We start from the raw sequence: 8,781 nt of genomic DNA, 5'->3' as shown, positions 1-8,781 counted from the left end.
CTGTTAACGTATCCAGAGCTGGAATGAACACACCTAATATTGGTGCATCAGTCTAATTATGATATCTTTTTTGGGGGGGGGGGACTAGATGCTTTCTTGATGAAGCTGGAGCCAAGGGGAAATTTGCATCCTTTAGAACATTACCCCAAAACCTGCCCCTTTAAACTTTTTGTTTACCTATCTGTTAACGTATCCAGAGCTGGAATGAACACACCTTTTTTTTCTTTTTTTTTTTCCCCTCAAATACAGAGAAGGCTACAAGCAGGAGACTGATGGTGAGAGTAAAAACCACTGAGGCAAAGTTACCGTGAAGGGATGGAACAAGGCACTAGGACCTAGGAGGCGTCTCATCCACCCTGGCAGGAATTTCTTGCTTGGAGCTCAGACAACAAAGGCAGAGTGAGCCTGGTTTTCTTTCTCTCAGCATCTCCACCCTGCGCGCTGAAAACCGGTGAGTAGAGCTTTTTTGACTGACTTGCATGCAGAAAAGTAACAGATGTCAGATAGAAAGGAGGAATCTTTCTCTTAGTACCTTACAGCATCTGCAGTTCATTTTAAAATCAACCCCCCTGCATCCTCTGATTCATTCCCGAAGTTGCTTGGATGTTTCATTGTTCAGTGCATGACACCGGACTGAATCTACCCCAACTGGCATCGTGGGGAAAATGTTCTCAACTTGGGGTTTCTGTGCAAATCGCCTGCATTGTCATCTTCTGCTTTATTGCAGACTGGGAACAATGATTTTTCTTGCACAGGTCACATTGACATTGTAAAATACAGGGATGAAGCTTCATTCTGGCAAACATAAGGGGTGGGGAAGAGATAGCAACAGCTTTTCCTAGATTTATATACAGCTGCCAAGTGCTGGTGAAAATCCCCTTTCTGCCCAGTGTTAACATACAAGCAACATACGTGAGTTGCATGTTCCTGGGTGTGCTGAGGGAGTAGAAGAGTCTTTCTATTGCAGGGTTGGGGGTTCCTCCTCCTTTTGTGTTGGGGTTTGGTGCGGAAGGAAGGTTGTTCTTGAGAATAAACTAAAGACTGTGCAGAAATTCCTGCTTGCTGGGTGTCAGCTCAAGTCTCAGCTTTTCTGTGCTAGTGGCTTGCGCTGGGAGCCCCCCGCGCTCAGAACAATGAAAGGTGAGCTAGCAGGGGCGGCGTGTCCCTTGGGCAGGGGCACTTCCAGCAATTAAATCACTTAAACCTGGAAGGGGGGTGCAAACAGCCCCTTTATTTTCTGCTCCTCATTAAAGGGGAGCAGAAATGCAATTCAGAGGAGACTCAGGCTGAAAAGAGCTTATCGAAGCCTCAATGACAGATTTTTCTTTCCAGTCATTTCTTCTTAGAGATGTAGGCTGGTCCTGGGAATTGATTGATGGGCTAGGAGGGGGCTGCGGATAGGGGGAAGGGTGGGCTGGATCTCATTGCTAACCCTTATTGAACAGGCTGTCACAAAGAAACTGCTTATTCCCCTGTGACCATTCTTTCATAAATGCCAGTTTATTTTAATGTTAAACATTCAGATGCTTTGGTTCCTTCCGTCATTCGACAGATTGAAGGGCTGACTTACTGGGATCTCCTTGTTTTCTGTTGCCAAAGGAAACCTCACAGGGCTCAGAGGTTTAATTCATTGCCAACTGGTGTTTGGACGAGTTTTTGTGGGGCTGAGTTGTGATTGCCGTGTATTCCTTCAGCCCCAAGTCCCAATTTACTGCACTTTGAAAACTCCCAGGTGCAGGAGCAGACAGCTCTCTAGAAATGTGTTCCCTGCCCCCAGTAGTTGGATCCCTTTCAAAATGTGAGGACCCCTCCTACCCTCAGTCCCCAGAATCAATACAAATCTGGGTCAGAGGAGGGGGTGCTTCCCAAAAGCATCTGTCCTGCTACAGACACAGCTCTTGCATCAGTGTCGTTTTTCTCTCTGGATTGTGGCTCTGCTTGGCTCTAACCTGTCCCTTCGCACTCCTTCTCTCCCCATCTCCTTCCTGCTCAGCTTCAGATCTTTAGGGTTCACCAAACTATGGAACTTGATTTTGGACACTTTGACGAAAGAGACAAGGCGTCCAGAAACATGCGAGGCTCACGTATGAATGGGTTGCCCAGCCCCACTCACAGTGCTCACTGTAGCTTCTACAGAACCAGGACCTTACAGGCACTGAGTAATGAGAAGAAAGCCAAGAAGGTGCGTTTCTATCGCAACGGGGACCGCTACTTCAAGGGGATTGTATATGCCGTGTCCTCTGACCGCTTCAGAAGTTTTGATGCTCTCCTGGCTGACCTGACCCGATCCCTGTCTGACAACATTAATCTGCCTCAGGGAGTCCGTTACATTTACACCATCGACGGGTCGCGGAAGATTGGGAGCATGGATGAGCTGGAGGAAGGTAATTAGCATCACCGCCTGGTGCAGTGAGGAGGCGGGGTGGGAAGGGGGCTGCAGCACTTGGGTCTGCCGTTAAGGTCACATTTTCTCGGCGCAAGGGGATGCTTCTGCCCCTCTGTGCTGAATCCAACCGTTTGCCCGCCCCTCCGGAGTGGTGTGGGAGAGGGTGGTCGTGCTGGGGCTGATACCCCCCCAGGGTGTCACCAGCACACTCGCTCGGGTACAGATGTGGCGCCAAAGGGGTGTGTCTTTCTCTTGGCTAGACATGGCTGTGTCCATCGCTCGGGGGGGCTGTCTGAGGGTGTCCACACGTCTGTCCAGGCTGAGCAGAGGGGGAGGGTCCCAGATGGGTGCAGGGGGTGGCTGAGGAGTGATGCGGTTTTCCCGCTGGGGTGGATGGGTATGAATGGAGATGTGAATGAGATGTGGTGCGTGTGTAACGGGGGTGGGAGGGATTTATGCACTCTGTATAGGGGTGTTTTGAGGGGTTTGTGCACAATGTGTGTGTGTAGGGGTGTGGTCAGGGCTGTGCAGGGACTTGAGGGTGTGTGGAGTGGGGTGTTGGGGGTGCATACAATGTGTATAGTAGATGTGTGGAAGGGGGGTGTCAGAGGTTTTACAGTGTTTGGGGAGTGTGTGGAGGGGTGCATTGGGAGTTCACAGTGTGTTTAGAGGGAGAAAATAATGAACAAGGTGTGTGTATGGAAAAAGGTGTTTTGGGGGGGTTGGGTTTGGTGAAATTTGGGATTTGATACATGTGTGGAGGAAGATGTAAGGAGGGTTAATTGCAGAGGAGGTGTTGGGATTCCTCAAGGGGGTTCATGCACAGGGTGTGTGGTAAGGTTTGTACTGAGGGAGTGTGGGGGGGTGTGTTGGGCTGTGGGGGAGTGCTGGGGGGGTTCGTGCATAGTGATGTGTGTGGAAAGGGTATTGGGAGTTCATGAGCTACATCTGAATATGGTTCAAGCAAAGTCTGTGTGGAAGAAGAGATATTCAGATGGGGGTGTGTGTGTAAGGGGGTGTATTTGGGGAGCGTTTCTGTAGGGCCTGTGAGTGGTGAGGTGGATTGCTGTGGTAGGTCTGAGGGAGTGTGGGAAGGCATCCCCTGCGTGGCAGGTCTGAGCATGCAGGGGATGCTCAGGGCAGGTCTGAGTCTATCTTTGTATCTAGAGAGAGTGTCAGTGTGCCTGTTCCTCTGAGTGTCACTTGGACTATGGGATGAAGGATAAGTCAAAAATCAATTCTTCTGTCCAGAGAGGGTGGCTTGGGGGCAGGCTTGGTCCTGTGGAGCTCAGCTGTCAGCCTTGTCTGTGCCTGGGGAGCTCCCTCTGCAGCAGTGGGCTGCCGCCATGGGTGCTGTCCTTTTCAGGGAGTGTCAGGAGGACCCCCAGGATGAAATTGCTACATGGCCAGTCCTGCCTCCTTGCCCAAGGCATGGCTGTGGGCAAGCTCTGCAGGAGTGCAGACAAAGTGGGGTGCACAGAGGACACCCACGGCCACCCTGCTTTTCTTTTCCCTGAGCAATTCAGATATTCCTTTCTTTGTTTGGACCTGGAATATCCTGATTGCTCTGTGGCAAGAGGGGAGTTGCTCTTCCCTGTTGCCTGATGTTTTCCTTCAAGCTGACGACTTGGCTGATTTGGTGACTATAAAATCCATAAGGCTTTTGCCTTTAGTAAAAGACAATGAATGTGAGCGTGTGAGCCACTGAACTGCAGGGGCAGCTTCAGCAGTGAGTCATTGTGTGACCTTGACTAAAGCATCTCTCCCTAGAATTCCTTATCTGTCAAGTGGGATACTCATTTTCCCAAAATTCTTTGTGGGGAAAAGTACACAGAATAAATATTGGTTTCCATAAAGGAGTTTTACTGGGAAGAAATTGCTGCCTTTCAGAGAGATGATGCAGTCCTAGTGGAGTTATTCTCAGCTCAGTTACAGCTGTCAAATGGAGGTGTGGCCTCCCTTAATTTTAGAGATTCTGCCATGTTTCATTCTGATCTCTTAATATGGACACAGCCTTTTTCTAATGGCAGCTCTCAGTCCTGCTTGTTCTAGGTTTTATGTAAATCTTCAGGAATAACTCCACAGGAGAAAGTGCAGTTCTTTATTCTCCTTTGATACTCATCTTCCTTGTATATTCTTCCTGCTTTTTGTCAATGAAGTTAAGAAACCTTTAGCTGTTTTACATGCTTTACATTGGGTTTTGCTGCAGTAAGTAAGAAGGTACCTACTTCTTGAAAATATTTTTTTACCAGTTAAGGTTTAGGCAAGAGATGCTGGCATTTGGATTCTGGCTTTGTTCTGCTGAAATGGTATCTGGAAACAGCACTGAAGAAGTGGCACTAAAACAAAAATGGGATTGTCTGTGTGGCTGTGTCCTTAGCAGAGCATCATCTAGGAAAATACAATCTGAGCAGAGTGAAACAAAGAAATCCAGTGTCTGAAAATGCAACAGTAGATCTGCATATTGCTATTGACAGTTTAATATTCCCCTGAAAATGCAACAGTAGATCTGCATATTGCTATTGACAGTTTAATGATAACAATATTCCCATATTTCTAGGGAAGACCTACGCATCTGTTGTAATAAAGCAACCTGGGAAAGACATTGCTTTTGTCGTAAACTATGCAATAAGCTTGGATGTTTGTATAACTGTGTGCTAGGTACATGCATGGAAAACCAGAACTTCAGAGTAATTGTACTGTGACATACAAAACCAGTACATACACAAACAGTATAGGTTTGCCATATAAATTAAATTGCTGGTTGGACACTGAGAGTAACTAAACCAGTCCTAGTTGCTATAATGTACTAATTTATTACTGTAATTTCCAATAAACAAGTAGAACCTAGGCAAAGAAGACATCAGAGAGTTTAATTGCAAAAGCTGATGAGTTACTGATAATATTTCACATCACGTTCTAACTACTTGATTACTTCTACATGATTTAAAAATGTGCTTACATGATATAGTCTGAATCTACTTCTGGAGAGTAGAGAACAATATTGCACAATAACAATATCCTTGAGACAGATGTTTCAGGTGAACAAAACCCACCTGGTGTGCTGCCAACTAAATGGGTCTTGCAAATAAGCCTTTTGGTCTCCAGACTTGGACTTGGAAGTTTTTTCTTCCCTGGCATTCAGGGCTGTTCTCCCAAGGTTCTGGATTAGGTGTTTTACTTCCCAGTCTGTCCAAGATGGAACAAGTGAAGTCTCTCTTACTCTTTGATCACATCTGTCCTAGCTGCCAGTTGGGTTGGGCCTCTTGGTCCTTTCCTGTACTGAATCTTAATGCCTGACGTTTTGGAAGCCCACCGAGACTCTGCTTTTTGCTTCTTGCTGAGTTCTTCCTCAACTATTGCTGGCTGCTTTTTCCATACTGCCTCCTGTATCAGAGAGCTGTCTATGTCCATGTCTCCCAACAATCTTCTCTCAAAATCCATCTCTTTGATAATTTTAGTTCTTCCTCCTTTCACTCATAATGGCCATCTTCCATCACTGTACTTACTGTCTTAATCTTGACTGTACTGTCAGCATTCAGTTTTAATGTATTTGTAAATAATGTACATGCTGCCTTGAGTAGGACTATTCCTCCTTAATCAATATGTTGATTTAATGCAGTACAGCATCCTATTACTGGACTGTTACAGCTGATCCTGACTACAGGTAAACTGCTGACAGCATCTCCCACCTGTGTATTTTCTTGACTGAGTCAGGAGTGGGCATGGGGCCCAAGTGCTACTATCTATCATGGTTCTTTTAGTCAATAAGTGAATCTTTTGGAAAAGAGCACCAGATGATCTTTATTCCCTTTAATATTATAATTGGTTCTGGTGACCAAGGTTTTAGGAAGTCAATATATGAATCTGGCTTTACAGATTACCGGTGAGCCACTGTTGTAACAGTTAACTCTGTGCCTTGTGCTGTGAGAAAACTTGATTTTTTTTTTTAGTATCTTTCATATTCATGTGCCATCTTTTCCATCCTTGTTCAAGCTGATATTAGAGCAGCGCACATTGTCATCTAAGTTGCTACTGAAATCTAGTTGCCTTTGACATCTGGACAGGGTGGCTTGTTCCTTGGTTCATTTTGAGCTTCTATGTTCTTGTAGATGCATTTTGATGAGATGGCAAATTCTCCCTGACTCAGCTGTGATCGCTCTTTTTCTTTGAAGGGAGGGCTTGATAAAAGCGGAAGCTCATGTTATGCATTGACTTCAACAGCAAAGATGGCTTAAGAAATGCTGTTCTTGGCCATGTGTTCCCAACTCAGGTTGCAACTTGCTATTCCCATTGTTTCACAGATGAGCTCTTTGTGGGACAAAAGTTTCTTTTTGGAGAGTGAGGGAAAGGCACAAGGCAAATGCCTGGCTGCTGAAGCTGTTGCAACTCCAAGTTAACCTCAAAACTGGTGGAGAGTGGTTTGTTTCCTCTGCAGGGAGGGATGAAACTTCCCCGGAAGCCAAATTTCCCACCTGTAAAGATTAGACATTTGTCACAGTGTATTTAGAGGCGCCAACCAAATGGGGCATCCTACTGTGCAAGGCACCATTTAAATGTAATGTAATGTACAATGTAAATATAAGAGGAGAGAGCTCCTGCCCAGGGAGATTATGGTCTGGACACATCAAGGCGGAAGGAGTTAGTACTGATGAGGAACTGAGACGCAGAAAAGCAGTCTGGTTTATTTGTCCTAAGTCCATAGATAAGACAAAGACGGAAGTCAGAGCTCTGAGGTTTCTTGTTCAGGTGCTTTTGTTCCCATCCTGTGCCTTTTTCAGGGTTTGGTCAGTGGTTTGGAGGTACTTGCATATTTCAAGTTTTTTGTCATAAGTGGACCTTGGACCTGCTTTTAGTCAGCAGCTGATTTCATGTGAATTAAGCTTCCTTTGCTGTGTATGGTCAGGGTCAGAAATACATGTGGAAATAAACCCATCAAATACAACATGGATTAGACATAGTCAGTAAAGGCAGAAACACAGACATAGATTAAAAGCAGAATTTGAGGGACTCAACATTTAGTTGAAGGTATAGACCACCTCCCTTCTGAGCTCCTGTTATGCTCAGGCTGTTAGGCAGGGCACAGGCCCCCTTGTGTTGTGGTTGGAGGGCCTACCCGAGGGTGGATTTATGCCCTTGTCCTGTGCTGCGCTACTTATCTGAAATCTGTTCTTGCCTCGGATTAAACATCAGAAAAAGCTGAATAGGATTTTTTTTTTTGCTTGGTAGGGTTTCATTACAAACGTTCTTGGGCTGTAAGAGATGTTCCAGAAAGTGTTTCCAAGCTTTTTAAATCCTGTCATGCTCCAGGGAATCTTTTCCTAAATCTTGTCCAGGAGTGTTTAAAAGTAATCATAGGAGGGGCTCCTCCCTGGAACTCTACAGAGCCTGGTGTGTGCTGGGAGTAAGGAGTTTATAGGAAGTACGTTGAAATCTCCACCCAATACGTGCATGTTGCAGTTTGCCTGGAAAATTGAGATTTGTGTAGTCTAATACTGAAGTCTTGGTAACCTGTGGCATTGTTTTCTATGGCTGTTGTCCTGATAGCTTGGCTAATTGCATCCTACATAACTTATCCATGTGTTTCTGTTTTATCCGGTCATCCTGGCTGTCATGCTAGAACTGGTGTCCCACCAAATCTTTATGGGCATCATGTGATTTTGAAGGTTTGGTAATTGTGCATTTCTGTCATTTTTTCAACAGAACAAGAGGTGCTTCTCTCTCATGGGAGAGCTCCCTGTGGAAGAGCCAAAGGAAGGAAGCTCTTTCAGAGTTCATTTTGCCATGGTGGAGTAGGTCTTGAGGCAGAGGAAGATCCTTTTTAATGCATAATGTAGCAAGAAGTTCACACATTTAAAACTAAAGGCCTGCTTTAACACTATGTAATGAACTCTGCAAGGTGTTAAGTCTACTTAATTCCTATTGAAGTCATAGTAAATCCCATGAAAGATGAAAGCTGGGCACAGTAGCACTATCTCAACTTTGCGACAGCAGAGCTAACAACCAAAATAATTGACTGCAGCCCACAGAGACTCTTTTTGGAATAACTGTTAGCAGTTATACTTTCAAAATGGCCTCAATCCAGCTTCTGTGATTTTTCTCGCAAGACTTCTGCCCGCAGTTCATTATACTTGAAAACTTGCTGGTGCGTGCTGAGAAAGGATAACTTTTTCTAAAAGTGCAGCCTGTCACTTTTAGTATTGTCACAAGGAGCTGCTGTAAGAGGGTTGAAGGATTAGCGCTCATCTTGAGCTTAGAGTTTCTCTAAGAATCCTTCTCTAAGGTAAACCTTATCTTTGCTGAGATCATCCCTGCTTTAGGAGCTGAATAATCGCCTGCGCTTCTATCAAATTGGTAATGCAGTCATGTGTAATGCACTTGTAGCCAGAGTAATT

At 45.3% G+C, this 8,781-nt stretch overlaps 1 protein-coding gene across 2 annotated transcripts in view; it reads left to right on the top strand.

Annotated features, from left to right (window-relative positions):
* Positions 1 to 281: 281 nt before the first annotated feature.
* The window catches only part of DCX (doublecortin), an 87,057-nt gene continuing 78,557 nt past the window's right edge, over positions 282 to 8,781 (top strand). For both annotated transcript variants that reach the window (XM_014955266.1, XM_014955265.1), the window contains exons 1-2: positions 282 to 451; positions 1,994 to 2,384. In XM_014955266.1, the coding sequence (XP_014810752.1) occupies positions 2,021 to 2,384 (364 nt within the window). In that variant the 5' untranslated portion in view covers positions 282 to 451; positions 1,994 to 2,020. The remainder of the gene's footprint in view (positions 452 to 1,993; positions 2,385 to 8,781) is intronic.

Source organism: Calidris pugnax, unplaced genomic scaffold (genome assembly GCF_001431845.1).
Source record: "Calidris pugnax isolate Ruff unplaced genomic scaffold, ASM143184v1 scaffold38, whole genome shotgun sequence".
In the NCBI taxonomy this organism is placed as follows: domain Eukaryota; kingdom Metazoa; phylum Chordata; class Aves; order Charadriiformes; family Scolopacidae; genus Calidris; species Calidris pugnax.
This window is presented reverse-complemented; position numbering and strand designations above follow the sequence as displayed.